Source organism: Dermacentor variabilis, chromosome 7 (genome assembly GCF_050947875.1).
Source record: "Dermacentor variabilis isolate Ectoservices chromosome 7, ASM5094787v1, whole genome shotgun sequence".
In the NCBI taxonomy this organism is placed as follows: Eukaryota; Metazoa; Arthropoda; class Arachnida; order Ixodida; family Ixodidae; genus Dermacentor; species Dermacentor variabilis.
Genome location: NC_134574.1, coordinates 73,758,458 through 73,774,468, shown reverse-complemented (window position 1 = coordinate 73,774,468; position 16,011 = coordinate 73,758,458). Strand labels below are relative to the sequence as shown.

Sequence of the window (16,011 nt, the reverse complement as noted above, 5' to 3'; positions counted from 1 at the left end):
TATAGGGTAGGCTAAGGTGCATTAGGGGCGATGTAGGCTGATTAGGTTGCATTAAGGTGGATTGGGAGTATTAAGCTGGATTAAGGTGGATGAAGGAGCATCAAAGTGGATTAGGGTGGACTAAGGTGAATTACGGTTCATTGAGTATTAAGACGGTTTAGTCTACCATAATCCTCCTAATGCACATTAATCCACCGAACACACATTCATCGACCTTAATCCTCCTTCATTCACTTTAATCCACCATAATCCAGAAAGGCCTTCTTAATGCACCCTAATCCACCATTCATCGACCTTAATCTACTCTAACCGTCCTTAATGCACTTTAATCCTCCCTAATCAATTATAATGCTTCCTCATTCACTTTACTCCACCCTAATCCACTATCATCGTCCTTAATTCACCTTAATCCACTGAAATTCACGTTCATCTACCTTAGTCACCCCTAATCCTCCTTTATTCACTCTAACCCACCTTCATTCACTTTAATTCACCCTAGCCCACCATAATCCTCTCTAGTGCAACATAATCCTTCTTAATCCACCCTTATCCTTCTTCATGCACTTTAGTCCACCCTAATCCACTATAATCGTCCGTAATGCACCTCAACGCACATTCATCCACCCTAATCTACCATCATCGGCCTTAATCCAATCTAGTCCTCCTTTACGCACCTTAATCCACCTTCATTCGCCCTAATGCACCTTCATCGACTTTAATCCACTTCAATCCTCCTTAATACATCCGAATTCATCTTAATCCAAATACTAATCAATCATTACTTTGCTAATCATTAATCATCTCTTATACGCGGCTGCACATTCGCTTCCCGCCTTCCTTCGGTCTCGTGATATTTTCCGTAGCTCACAACGGGACCTTGAAACAGAGGTATAAGGCTTTGTGTGTGGCTTAATAAGCCACACACAAAGGGACGTGTCACAAGCAATACTAGATCAGACGCACGAAGTAAAGCATCTGATCTTGTGGCAGAAAAATTGTCTGGAGTATAGAACTCGCCTCAAAGCTCCCTTTACATCGTATACCCCGTTCATACGGCTTTAAGAAAAAAAAAAACCTCCTCATAAGCGTTGCATCCTGCATTATCGATGCTGTTATTAGCATTTCTCAACATTTTCAACCCCACTCGGGCGCGCAACTGGCCCAAAATAACACGCCTCCATAGAATCCTGCGGCCCGTCCGCGGGAGCCCAGGAGGAAAAGCGTGCCGTGCGCAGCCGGCGAGCGAGGAGAATTGAGGAGGAAAGCGCCGTGAGGAGGAGAGTGTCGCTACTTTCAAATTATCAAGGGGTTTTAAGTTCAAGGTGCCTGTAGCGCCACGAGACGGCACTTCCGTGCGCAATGCCTAGAGCGCATGCGCGAGCAACCACGTGATTTTTCTTCGTGAGCTTCGGAGCGAATAAACGTTCAGTTGTTTGGGACGCGTGGTTGCTTATACTAGCTTAACTCAGCCTAGCAGCGCGTTCTAACATTGGTGACCCGGACTTGATCAGCAGCCACCGGGGTTGAGCATCAATGTCGCTATGACGTCGACGACGGACTCCATGACTATGACTTCGATGTCCACGACGGACGCTACGCCGACAGTCTCTTCAGTCGACGGTGAGCTAGCCCCCTTTTGGACCGCGGACCCCGCACTCTGGTTTATTCAAGTAGAAGCGCTGTTCGCAGCACGACGCATTACAGCAGACCTTCCCAAATACCACTATGTCGTAAACAGTCTCGCACCGCCCATAGCCAGTGAAATACGCGATCTTTTACTCGACCCACCTGCTGAAAAAGCATATGCGGTGCTAAAAGAAACCCTCATCCGCCATGTCACGCCCCCGAGTCGCAGCGACTACAGCAATTGCTTCGCGACAATGACCTCGGCGACCGTACTCCCAGTGAGCTGTTCCGGCACATGCAACTATTGCGCGGCGAAACAGCAAACACTGTAGACGGAGCATTATTCCGAGAACTCTTTTTGCAAAAGCTGCCGTCAAGTAGGCGCTTGGTTGTCGCTGCGTCCGAGCAGAAAGACCTACCTGCGGTCGCCGAGCTTGCCGATCGGCTCCGGGCCATCACCACGCCCACATCACTGGCTGCCGTGCGAGCACCACAGGCTCAGGACGTATTTCAGCAAATGCGTGAATATATTTCTCGACTCACCGAAACGTTATCAGCTTTGCGCACAAGCAGGAAAGCACATAATTTAAGCGAGCCAAACACGTTGCTATCACAACCTTAGCGGGAGAATATATGCAGGTATCATCGGCGGTTCGGAAATGCTGCGCGTAACTGTGTTCCACCCTGAGCGCGCTCAGGAAGCGACCGCGGCAAGCACTGAGGGCGACCAGTGCTTCTACGTTGCCTTCAAGTTGTCCCTTGGTATTTTTTGTAACCGACCGCAGCAACGGGGCTCGTTTCTTAGTCAACACAGGCGCCGAGGTGAGCGTGATACCCGCGTCACAAACCGGTAGGAAGAACCCTAGTACATTGCCAATCTAAGCCGTTAATGACACGGTGATACGAACATACGGACATCGTTCGCTCACGCTGAACTTCAGTTTCAACAGAACGTTCAAATGGGTGTTCGTAGCCGCTGATGTCAAGTTGGCCATATTGGGCGCCGACTTTCTGCAATACTTCGGTCTGTTGGCTGATGTTCGGAAGAAGCGCCTTCATGATCTTGTATGTTGTGCAGTGGTGCAAGGCAAGCCGTGTTTGCGTCCTCCTCTGAGCCCGACATTACTGCGTCCATGCGGAGAATCGCGCTTCACCACCATAGCACAAGACTTTCCAGAGCTGACGCGACAGCAACAGGCATTCGCCACAGTGAAACACGATGTTCAGCATCACATAGAAACCACAGGACCACCAGTCTACGCGCGGCCACGCCGTCTTTCACCCGAAAAGCTACGGCTAGCCCGACAGGTGTTTTCGCATATGATGGAACTCGGCAGAGTACACCCTTCGTCCAGCCCATATGCGTCGCCTCTGCACATGGTCCCCAAAACAACAGGCAGCGATTGGCGTCCTTGTGGGAATTATAGGGCACTAAACCGTATGACTGTATTGAATCATTACCCAGTGCCGCCCGTCCACGACCTCACCTCTTGCCTGCATGGCGCTAACATCTTCTCAAAGATAGATTTGGTGAGAGCATATCATCAGATACCAGTAGCACCAGAAGATGTTCCCAAGACAGCAATAGCAAGGTCATTTAGAATATTTGAATTTCTACGGATGCCTTTTGGCTTAAGTAGCACAGGCCAAACTTTTCAACGGTTCATGGATGGCCTTGTCCGGGACCTCGACTTCTGCAAGGTTTACGTGGATGACCTGCTGATTGCTAGCCGCACGCCCGAAGAGCACGAGAGTCATCTACGCTGTGTGCTAAAGTGACTGGCAGAGCACGGCTTCGTTATCAATACGGCCAAGTGCGTGTTCGGGGTACCGTCGCTACCATTTTTGGGCCACAGCATTTCAAGCGTGGAAGTGCAACCACATCAGGACAAGGTCGAAGCAGCACGATGGTTTCCACAGCCAAAACCATCCGCCAGCTCCGAGAGTTTCTGGGACTCGTAAACTTTTGCCGTAGGTTCGTTCCGAAGTGCGCCCACATCCTCTACCCGCTACAGAGCCTACTAGCAGCATCAGGAACTAACGCAAGCGCCATTCAGAGGAACGACCAAGCCGTACAAGCGTTCCTGCATATAAAGGAGGCTCTCGCAAATGCTGCTCTGCTAGCGTGCCCGCAGCCCGCTGTTCCGCAATGCGTAATGGTAGACGCCTCCGACACAGCTATTGGAGCCGTATTGCAGCAGAAGTCGAGTGGAAGGTGGCGACCGATTTCCTTCTTCTCCAGAAAATTAAGTCCGTCCGAACGACGGTACATCACCTTTGGTAAGGAGCTCCTCGCCATATACGCTGCTTTACGACATCTCCGCCAATATGTAGAATGGCGAGAATTCTTTGTACTCACGGATAACAAGCCGCTGACCTACGCATTGTGCGCGATCAACTCTGGTATGGGTGCACACGTGGCACGAGAGCTCCGCCAAGTGTCGCACATCGCAGAATTGACGACGGATATATGCCATGTCAGCGGGAAGGACAATGCAGCGGCAGATGCTCTTTCGCGCAGCCTAGTGAACGACATCAGCCTACCAAGCGGCATCGACTTCACTGTACTAACGATGACTCAGCGCAGCGACAGGGAGTTGAAACACCTACTGAAGTCCACGACCAGCGCCTTGAAGCTGCGATGTGTGGATGGACCGACAGGATCTGTGTGCTGTGACCTGTCCACAGGTAGGGCCAGACTGTTCGGGCGCCCCGATCTTCGCCGCAACATTTATGAATTGATGCACGGCCTCTCGCATCCGGGGATTCGAGCCACTCAACGGCTTTGCACAGCTAGGTTCGTGTGGCACGGAATAAACCGGGACGTCCGACGTTGGACACGGGAGTGCCTTTCCTGTTAGCGCTCCAAAGTGCAGCGCCATACTGTGACCCTCTTAGGATCCTTTCCCGAGCCGGACACTCGATTTTCCCATTGCATTTGGACCTTTTTGGACCATTGCCTTATTGCCAAGGGCAAAGCTACTTACTAACTTGCGTGGAACGCTTCACGTAGTTGCCGGAGGCCATCCCCATCCCAGATATGACTGCCGATACTGTGGCCCGCGCTTTCATCTACCATTGGGTAGCGCGATTCGGAGTTCCATCAACAGTGTCAATGGAGCGCAGAACGCAATCGAGTCTGTCCGATTCGGGAACATCACGCGGCTCCTAGGAATCATGCGCATCAGAACCACGGCCTACCATCCCATAAGCAACGGTATGGTGAAAAGGTTCCATCGCCAGCTAAAGGCTAGCCTGACGCAAATTCAAGTCACAGTTGGATAGAGACGCTACCCCTGGTTTTATTGGGAATTAAGACGACTCTGAGAGGGGACATTGGCTGCTGCTCGACTGAACTCGTATGCAGCACAACACTTCATCTTCAGGGGGAGTTTGTCGCTGACAGTATAAACGCAAACTCCCAGGCCACCAACGATTACGCCATGCGACAGCAGGACATTATGAGCAAGCTACGTGCTGTCCCTCCATGTCTGCCGGCACCACGGCTGCTCCACGTCCACAGTGATCTCTCCTCCTGCTCTCACGTGTTTGTAAGGCACGAGGTCGTACAACGTCCAGTCCAGCCCCCGTATGATGGGCCGATCAAGATGGTGAAACGAGGAGAAAAGCACATCATGATCGACCGAGGTGGCCGTCACGACGTGGTTTCTCTTGACCACGTAAAACCAGCACACGTGGACAGCAACAGTGAAGTACCTCCATCATCTCTAGTTCTAGAGCAACAACGACCACCAGCAGACCAGAATGAACCGGCCCAACGAGTCGTCGAAAGGTTCACACGGAGTGTACGGCACACAACACCTCCGTTGCGAATGAACTTATGTACCGCAGCTCCTTGTAGCCCGAACCTTACGAGGCTATGAGCCATTGCACTTCTTGCTTGCTTACGGGGGTAAAATTCATTTTTAGGGGAACATAATGCATTCAGAAAGCCATGTGTTTTTTTCTAGTACCACTCCGCTAGACGTGGCGTTTCTCTACGTTGTATGCGTGATTTCAATGAATGTATGCACCGTACGCTTCTCTTTGCTGACTGCTTGTAGCGTCTCCATTACGAGAGGAATAAGCCATTTCATTTTTTTCTTGCCTAGGGAGGTATGAGCTATTGCAGATGTTGATAACCTTTGTACCACTGGACCGGACGACATGCTTTTTCAAGGCTTTATAGAGTATGAACCACTTGAGACCTTCGCCTTAATATATGGGACTAAGCGATTACGGGCCTCTTGGCGAAACGTTGCTGGAGCGGTGGTTGGCGACTGATGTCTCCCTGCTTTTGATTCAGAAGACGTTCAATAAGGCGCGCATGTGGCGACCTCTTGTATACGGCGTGTAGATTGCTTGCTGTACAAGGCTTATAGCCGACTGGACACTTCGAGGGAGAAAGTCTTCATGCCAGGACATGTCAAAACATGCGCACACACCACTCTGGGTGAGATGCATCGGCAAGTGAGACAGCACAGCCCAGATGCTACGTTTTCCCACATGCCTGTAGTTCGGAAGGGAAGCACTTCCTCAGGATCATACTCGGTGTCCGGCAGGGAAGCGAAACCTAGGGAAGCCTTTCATCTTGTGAGGCGCAGAGGGCGTTTAGAACACTACATTAAAGGCACAATAAACCCGCGGCAGTAGCTCAATGGCTATGGGTTTGGGGTAGAGGGCATCAGGCATCTGGATGGAATGTCCCCAGCAGCGCCCGCAATAATGAAGGGCGAAATATAAGGACAGTCTTGAAATTAGTGAACCCAAGATGTTCCAAATTATACTGTAGCCCTGCGCTACAGTCTCTTTAAACCACTTAGCAGTTTCGAGATGTTATTGCCCTCTATTGAATTTTTAATATTAAAGAGCAGATTAGGTCGACCTTGAATCAACAGGTCATTTATTTATGTGGCTTCTACCAGTATAGGTTAAGCTTTAAAAGTGTCATATTCATAGCGTTTCTTCTTTGCAAGATGGACGCCATGCAGTTGATTTTTATCAAATGTCATTGGTTATATTCTTTGCCGCTCTTAAGGTGAACACTGTGGGTCTCGGACACGACAGCTCTTCAGGTCAATGCCATGTGTCGCTACAGTGTGACCTTTACAATGTGAAAGTGCAGCGTAAGTGCACCAGTGCGCACGGGAAAACGCATGTGATTGAAAGAAGTGAACCGAGGCTGTTCATGCGACACTATACGCTGGACTGGCTTTTGCTAGCTCTGACAGGGTGCAGCTCCGCACTCCCTTTACTTCTTGCGCTTTATTTTTTGGAAGAGCTATAAGCTGCGATTTTATGTTGAACAAATCGTAAAAGAATTTGTTTAGGCATGATGGGAATATGACAACTACTCTTCATTTTACGGTGATATCAGTTATCTTCCAATCGGCTTATGGCATCATTATTGGCAGGTAAACTCCTCATTCTGAGAATTACCCATTATCCATGGTGAAAGATATTCCCTCAGAAAACGCCTCACGACTAATGGCAACTGTAATGCGATTAACGTTGAAGTAATGTAGCAACACATCGTATCGTCACCGCTTAAACGGTTCATGTATAAGGGCTGTAAGTTCACGCTTACCATTGCTTGTGAGCGAGAAAATTCCGCATTTATTATCATTATCCCAGTGTTCAAGCACTTTCCTCACGTTGTTGTTACCTGCACTATCTGCAAAAAAGTTGTTAAGATCAGTCAGTTGTTTTTCAGTGCGCTTAACTAACGTTCTAGTCAAACCCAAATGTAGTGCTCGGCTTGGGAAATGTTGATGACATCCAAATAATATTAATAATGAGAGACGGGTGCTGCTGTAGGCGTATGTCAGGCCTCTTTATAAGAAGCTTGCGAAACTGTGAGATGAGACTGTGGGGCATGACGGTCGGTAATATTCAAGGTTAAAGAGGTTGAGTTGGTCAGGTCAATTTGGAAATAGAGCAGCAAAGAACCAATGAATACAAAACAGCATAGGCGCTGGACTTCTTTGTTGTTTCAGTATGTTGCATATATTCTGTAGAAAAGTCCAGTGATATACCGAAAACTTGGTTCTGTGTGGTTCAAATGCAAGTTATTCGTGACATCCTTATGCATTCGTATTTGTACATTAGGACCAAAAAAGAGAGCGCGTTCATGTGTGCCCGTTGATGAGCTCAGTCACATTCTGTGTGGAAATCAGCTGTGTGTCATTGTCCGCAAAGCTTGGAAGGCTTCCTAATTCATTAAATTTGTTTAAAAGTGTAATTCCGAAACTAACAGAGGTGCTCAATGTCTCATCTTTGTAGAAATGACAGCTGTGATTCATTGTACGGTAGTCTCGCGCTAAACTGACTGAATCAGCTTCTCATTATAACACACACAAAAGTAAACATAAGTAATTCCTGTCATTGATCAGTCAGTTGATTACACACAAAGCTGTGTTGTTAAACGACGAAAATATTCGCAGTGAAAGTAATTTGCCTCACACATGTGCCGTTGCGATCGAAACTCTTGAGGTTGGCTTCTTGGGGAGCTCGTTTGATGCGCAGTTTCATTTTTTACAGTGGCGAAAGCAGGCATAGATGAACCTCTACAGCGTCATGCGTCTTTGTGTCACGCGTATGTATGGACATGTGCGTTGTTAAGATACATTTTATATAGGTACCCTGAAAAATGTAACGCACCATTAACTCAACCATTGGGATTTGCGAACTATATTGTTACGGAAGGATGAAAAAAGAGAGAGAGGAAAAAGTAGATCGCGAGACGCTGGCTGCTGCGTGTTGTGGCTGGTCAGCCATCTTGACCACATTGACTTTCCTTGTATATATATACTGTAAATATATTCAGTCTATATTCCCAATATCCCCGTAACATATTGGTGTGCGGTGCAGGGTACCACAGATGGAAACGGAGCTCTGCAGTGGACTTCGCGTCACCATCCTCACCGTGAATGATCGTGAGGAGTCGGGATCAACGTCGTTGCCGCCTCCAACGTCACCATCACTCGCTACGAAGCTATCCCCTTCGGTTGTGGTTGCGCAACCCAAAGATCCCGGAACTTTCTCGGGGACTGATGGCGCCGACGTTGAAGAGTGGGTGTACGAACGTGTGAGTGGAATCAACGAAGGGTCCCTACGCTTATGCTAGCTAACCTGTTGTTCTACCTAAGAGCCACGGCAAAGGTGTGGTTCCACAACCATGAAGAGGAGCTGACCAGCTGGGAACAATGCAAAGAGAAGTTAACAGAGCTGTTTGGCAAACCAGCCGGCCGTAAAATTGCCTCAAAGCAGGAACTGGCCTCTCGTGCCCAATCCCCCGCAGAGTCCTATGTTTCGTATATCCAGGACGTGCTGGCCCTTTGTCGTAAGGCCGATCACGACATGACAGAACCTGAGAAGGTAGGGCATGTGCTCAAGCGAATTGCTGACGACGTTTTTAGTCTGCTCAAGAGCAAAAGCTGCTGTACAGTTGATGCTATCATCAAAGAGTGCCGACAGTTCGAGCAGGCCAAACAAAAGCCGACGCGGCCTGCACCCATTCACCAGAATTCCCAATACTGCCGCAATGTCGACCTGAGAAGATCAACCCGCACAGCAGCATGCGTCGCCATCACAGGACGTGGTGCGAATCGTTCCACATGAACTGGACGCGATGTCGCGCAGCTTTCTGTTCGCGTAGCCCTGATGCTACCCCTATTTCAGTTCCCCTCGTGCAAGCCATCGTTCGACAGGAACTTGAAAACTTTGGCCTACATTCTATCTGTGCTGCCGCCAACCCCAGAGCCAACGAACGCCCTCCCACTATTTTCGCGCCACCACGACGCTTCGCTCCGCGTTATCGCCACCCGAATGAGTGGACAACCGCGGACGACAGCCGATATGTTTCACTTGTCGCCGCATCGGTCATGCGACAGTATCTGGCGACAACTCGTGGCCCTCAACACCTTGCAAGCCGACCAACCTGAGCCGTTTTAATGGAAATGCTCAGAATGTTTCGTCCGCCGCCGAGTCTAAAAGCGCCGACAACTCTGCCAGGAACACGTGGTACAGTCGCTCACCATCGCCGAAAGCGGACACCAGTCTCGTTCACCGCAAACACGTCGCCCATCTTCCCATTCGCCGCAGCCACGTCGCCTTTCGTCCCCTGTGGCTTTTGGCGGCACCCTTTCGGAAAACTAAGAAATACAGCCCTCGAAGGTGGGGCTGCATCGCCCACTACATCGCCCACTACGATTGCATTGCAGAAGCCGGATGCAGCGAGAAAATCTGACAATCGTCTACTACAGCCTAAGAACTGTTTTCCACCGAAAAGACGATGGGTAGCCGCGCATAAGCTAGGAAAAGCAAGTAAGCAATACTAAGCAAAAACGAAGTCAAAGCCTAGTCAAACAATGATTATGCATTAGTAGAGAATTCTCAGAATTTCCGTAGCTGTTTTCGTTATGTCGCCGCGGCTGCGAATTCTGTGAGTGTCTCGTTTCTTAATGCACAGGATGTTTTTACAGCGGAGCTGTTTATGTCTAGTTACTGGTAGATCTAGTCTCCGTGGATATAGAAGGAGAAGACGAAGTAACATTATTAAAGAGAATGGTGCGGCAGTTTTTGTTGTGATGGCCGTTCCTAATGACGGTGCAATACCGGGACAATGCACGGTGGAAGTGAAGCAGCCATTAAGCACTCCCCATACGTGGGCCGATCCCAAAGATTGTCCAATGCCGCACCGACCTGCGGCGGAGGTGAAGCAGGCGCTAATCGCTCTCCGTACGTGTGCCGCTCCCGAAGATAGTGCAATATCAGGCCGATCCGCGTAGGAGGCGAAGCAGGCGTTAAGTACTCCACATACGTGGGCCGATCCTGAAGATAGTCGAATGCTGGGCCGACCCGCGGCGGAGGTGGCGCAGGCGTGAAGTACTCCTCATACGTTGGCCGATGCCCAAGATAGTTCAATGCCGCGCCGACCAGCGGCGGAGATGAAGCAGGCGCTAAGCACTCTCCGCACATGCGCCGTTCCCGAAGATAGTGCAATATCAGGCCGATCCGCGGCAGAGGCGAAGCAGGCGTTAAGTACTCAATATACGTGGGCCGATCCTGAAGATAGTCCAATGCCGCGCCAACCAGTGGCGGAGGTGAAGCAGGCGCTAAGCACTCTCCGCACATGCGCCATTCCTGAAGATAGTGCAATATCAGACCTATCCGCGGCAGAGGCGAAGCAGGCATTAAGTACTCCACATGCGTGGGCAAATCCTGAAGATAGTCCAATGCCGGGCCGACCGGCGGCGGAGGCGAAGCAGGTGTTAAGTACTCCACATGCATGGGCTGGTCATGAAGATAGTCCAATGCCGTCTTTGTTATGAGACTGATGGACATTACTTGCGCGAGAAATATAAACACACATTCAGCTACTTACCAAACATTCACTGATTAATTTCATAATTATTTACTCTCCTGCACTGATTGCAATTGACTAATTGTAGCCGGTTGTAAGAGAAAGAACACAAAATGACGTGCACAATATGCGTTATGCTACCAGTACCGATGAGTTCCATGACTTCCTTTTCATTTTCTTTTTTAATCTTTCCAGAACATGCCTCTTGATATCTGAAAAAAGTTTAGAAGCAGTCTCCTCAAGTGTGGCCCGCTCATGTAAACATTCCTTATGACTACCAGTGACTAATTCGCGTTCAAAATTATGAAATTGTCATTTAGCGTTATTCAAGCATACGCTGAAGTCATGCTTGCTTATGTCATTCAGCAAGTTGGCCTATCAATAGAGTAAGGTAGCAATGCTACACTTATGCGACACATTGAGCAATCAATGCATGAACTGGAAATGAATTTACCTCAATATTCACTAGTTCCCGAATTTAGATCACAAAAGTAAAGAAAATATTTATGCATGTGTTGTATATAGATAACATTTCTTTAGGCATATTGCTTGCTTACACCATTTTAACGTGGAAGCATAAAACAGAAGAGCAATGGCGCTTCAAATTCTTATCACCATCTTATCAAACCCTACTCGCGCATCAGCTAGAACTGGCGTGGGCTGGTTTCCCCTGAATCTGGAACAGCGCAGGCGCTGGAGCTTGATGGCTGCAGCGGAGCGGCGTTATCGCGAGCGCCCAGTGATGCTTCACTGTAGAGGATGCGTTCCAGGGGGTTCGAGTCCATACCGTGCCTCAGTAGTGCTTCGTTATTTGTCGAAATAGGATGGTGCTCTCTCCAAAGGTACAGTAGGAAAAGAATAATATCTGATTGACTATTCTTGTGAAGAACTTCTGGAAGTTGGCACCATGCCAACCAGACAGAGCTGAAAATAAAGGTCAAAGCCGACAGAAACTACGCAGCTAGGGCTCTAGACAATACCGGCTTCAGCAGCAGCCGAACCAAATCTTGGTTTGTCTGCTGCTGAAGGGCTGATTGGCTGGGCAGGGGTACGAGTCACACCCGAGGCATGCGCCCCCAGCCTGCCTCTTTCTCGCTGGTGCTCCAGCCCAGGCAATGGGCAGTGGTTGAAAGTGACTGGTCACTATGTGGGCACTTAAAGATTACCCCCCAAGTTCGCGGTTGGCTTCAACGATAGCTCACCCCTGGGGCACATCTTTCTCTTGCCAATTAATTACCATTGGCTGGTAACAACTTTATAGCCCTGCAGAGCTTTCGCCGACGGGGCATTATGTTTCCCACGTGGAGACGTCAAGGTGTTGCCTCGCTGCCGCCTCGCGGGCCTGCTGGACGGCCCAGAGTTGGTCGCCCAGGCTGGGGCTGCGCAAGGCAGCGGCCCACTGCGGCGGAAAGGTTCCGTGCGGGTTTTTGTTACAGTCCCAGAGAATGTGAGTTAACGTGGCTACATCAGTGTGGCAGACCTTGCATATATTTGTCGGGTATGCTCTGGGGTAGAGCCTGTGGTATTGTGCCAGGTTAAGGTAAGTGAGCGTCTGCAGTTGTCTGAGGGCCACCGCTTGCGCCCTGCCAGCTTGTCGCTGGGTGGAGGGAAGGTTCGGCGGACCAGGCAGAGGGCCTTGGTAATTTCGTTGCAGCTTGTCAAGCAGTCTTTGGTCCTGTCCCATGGACGACGGTCGCAGGCGCGGTTCGCGAGCTCACGCGCCTTAGCGTGCGCCGTCTCGTTTCGTTGCGATGTGTCTCCGATACTTCTCCCATATGCGTCGAGAACCACTGGATTCTGCTTTGAAAATCTACCTCGCGCTGGACTTGTAGATTGCTCAGGGCTCGGGCCGCTCTTTGTGAGATCCATACTTTGGCTTAGTTTCTGACCGCTTGTCGCGAGTCGCAGAGAACCGTCGTGCACGTCTGATCCGTGAGGGCGAATACAACCGCCGCTTCCTCCCATTCTTCTGCGCGCTCGCACGCTACACTTGCCGATATGCGCGATTTACCCTTCGAATCGACGACCGCAATCACGAATCGCGAGCGCTCTGCGTATTGCGCGGTGCCAACGAACCGTGTACCGCTTTCGTCGCCGTGAGTGTGTATGAGAGCTCTGGCCCTGGCCACTCTTCTTCCGCGGTTGTGTTCCGGGTAGACGTCCCGTGGAATTACCATCTCCGAAAAAAATATAACATGTTTGGAAAACTGCACCGTCTGTTCTTTCACATAGTCGACCACAACTTGTTATATATATGGGGCATTCACGCTATCAAAATAAGTTGTGTAAATGGCCCCAACTAGACTAAGTCAGGCAACTTCATCAGGGTAAGTGCCTTCATCCCTGAGACAGCCTCATCACTCCCCTTCCAAGGTGGCGCAACCCATATTCAACGAATATTTGGCTGTCCCCAAAGGCACGATAATCATTGCACTTGTTGACCTCCCTGCCTTTCCTCTCTTTGCTAAATTTCTCTCTCTCTGAAAGCTCTACTGCGAAAGTTCTACTTGTCATTGCTGTTTCGTGCGGCTAGAAACCGTTTGTCCCTCTAAGAAGGTTGCAAGGTGCTGGGAACCCCGCACCTTTTTAATAGGCTAGAGTGCCGTTTATTATCAGAATTAACAAGACAAATCGCTCCACCAAGTAAGAACGGTCATGCACCACCATGCACCGAAACAAAAAAGAGCTCTCAATTTGTCAATCCTCCCAGAGAGCAAGCCGGAAGCTCGTCTGGTTGACCTCCCTGCCGTTCCTCTTTTTGATTTCTCTCTGAAAGCTCTACTGATTATCTTCAGGGTGCATAATTCAATTGGACATGATTTGCTGCCATCGGTAGCAAAGAAACTTCCGTTGGCACCAAGAAGGCCGCCTATAGCACATCTCGGCCCAGCACTACGGAGCAACGCAACACAGTTTACAACGGCGTGGGATTTTTCTACTATTCTTCACTGCCCAGCTTATAAAGACAATCTGTAAAAATGCAAACATACAAGCTTGGATGCATAATCTTATAGTTGCCCAGCTACGCTGTGAGCGATCGTTTCTGGAAAGAGGCGCATGACTCCACACGAACTGGTAAAGTACGTTCCTTGGACTTCTCGGAATATCCTCAGAAGATGCCAATAAGGAGGAACTGCCAAACGCGTTTCGAGGACCGCACAGTTGAACGAAACCCAGGCGTTCGGTCGGAAGAGCGGAGTGCACCTATACTTTACAAAACCCAGAAACTGCTTCTCCGCATGGCACGAGCGATGAAGCAGTTTCTGGTCTGTTTCTTTTACAGCGAAGCTTTCTATGGCTAGGTTCTGGCGGATATCGACGCCATTGACGTAGACCAACAATATTTCGTACGTGGGCCGATACCGAAGTTAGTGCGATGCCGGCCCGCCACGCGGCGGAGGTGAAGCAGGCGTTAAGCAATCCTCATACGTGGGCCGATCCGGAAGATAGTGCAATACCGGGCCGACCCACGGCGGAGGTGAAAGCCGTGAAGCACCCCTCATACGTGGGCCGATCCCGAAGACAGTGCAATACCGGGCCGACCTGCTGCGGAGGTGACGCAAGCGTTAAACACTGTACCCTGTACGTGCGCCGATCCCGAATATCTTGCAATAGCTTTCCGACCCGCGACGGAGGTGCAGTTCGCCATTAACGGGTCCACATGCACAGCTTCGCTGCTCATCCTTCTTTACAGAGTGGAAGGGCTTTGAATTTTTCGTAAGCGAAGAACGGCGGTATACCAAGCATTTATTTTTCAGACACTATTCCTGGGATATTTACCCTTGAAATGTATATTATGAATTTCCTTCTGATGTTAATGTTTATTAGATATCTAGTTTTTAATGTTGCTTTTTCAACTTCCAGTAAAGATGGCGCTTTCTAGAATTTTTATGTGTTACCTATTAATGTGTTTTTGGTTTTGCAACGTATCTTTTTGGAAAAAGCATTTCATTATGTACAATATGGGATGCTGCAATGTCTGCTGAAATGATGTTTGTAGTGGCAAAAATTTTTTTGAGACCTCTCAAAAAAGCCCCATTTTCTCACGATAAAGTAAAAGTTAAAGCCCCTCAATGAAAAAAAAAAAAACCAAAGTAGCGCCATCCTTTGAATATTGCCACCATCCTCCTCCCTTGTGTCTTCTCTCGACGCTCGACCCTCCCATTGGCCGAACGCCGTCGCGCGCTTCTTTCTTGCGCGTCTTGGCTTCCGCCGCCACCGCGGTGCCAACCATTGCGAGCGGCGTATAAACTCTGACTATATATGAATTCTACAACATTTATGTTTAACCCGCTAAAACAAGTTTGCTCACAAGGAATAGTTCACAGTATAATATCGAAATTTTCTATTTATTCACAGAAACCTTCGGCAGTAACACGAGGACTTAACTATCACTGCAGTTTAGATTCGGCCAGCACCACTTGCGTTTTTAACTGGTTCTCAAAATTAGGCCGTTCTTCACCGGTTAAATTTAAGTGGCGGTAACTGGAAGCAAAACTGATTGAGGTTTACAGTTGTTTGCAGCACACAGAAAGGAATGTACCAACATTTATTCCCTTTCCATGCTACATGTTCAACTCACTTGATCAATTTACTGGTACTTCTTGCTTGAGAAACAGACATGATGAATCGGTTGGAAGAACTGACACGGGCTGCTGTGGTCAAATATCTGAGTGAAATATGCCTTTTGGACCGGTTCGCTGCAGCCAGCAAGAAGCCTAAGGCCCATTCATTAGTAGTGTTGCACATATTCAAGATATGATTGTTCCCCAGTGGAACTCCAGTGTTCATGTGAGACTTGTGGTGTCTTCTTTAAGAGGCGGGTACGCGAGGTTTTCTTTTATGCACTGACGAAGCAAATAGTTTTCAGTCTGTGTAATTAAACAACGCAGGATTGAGACATGTTGAGGCAGGATGTGTTTGCATTTTCCATTTCAACGCAGCCTAAGCTGCGCTGTAGTGCCTCGAGTGTGCTATAGGCATTGCAATTAGAGCTGTAAAGAGCAATTTCATGGTTTCAG

The 16,011-nt window shown here is 49.1% G+C and overlaps 1 protein-coding gene across 1 annotated transcript in view; it reads right to left on the bottom strand.

The window, feature by feature from the left end:
* Positions 1-16,011, bottom strand: part of LOC142586844 (uncharacterized) — a 76,505-nt gene that overhangs the window by 3,996 nt on the left and 56,498 nt on the right. Inside the window, exons 7-8 of the mRNA XM_075697715.1 lie at positions 11,138-11,202; positions 7,214-7,300 (exon numbers count right to left, since the gene is read on the bottom strand). Coding sequence (XP_075553830.1) covers positions 7,214-7,300; positions 11,138-11,202 — 152 coding nt within the window. The remainder of the gene's footprint in view (positions 1-7,213; positions 7,301-11,137; positions 11,203-16,011) is intronic.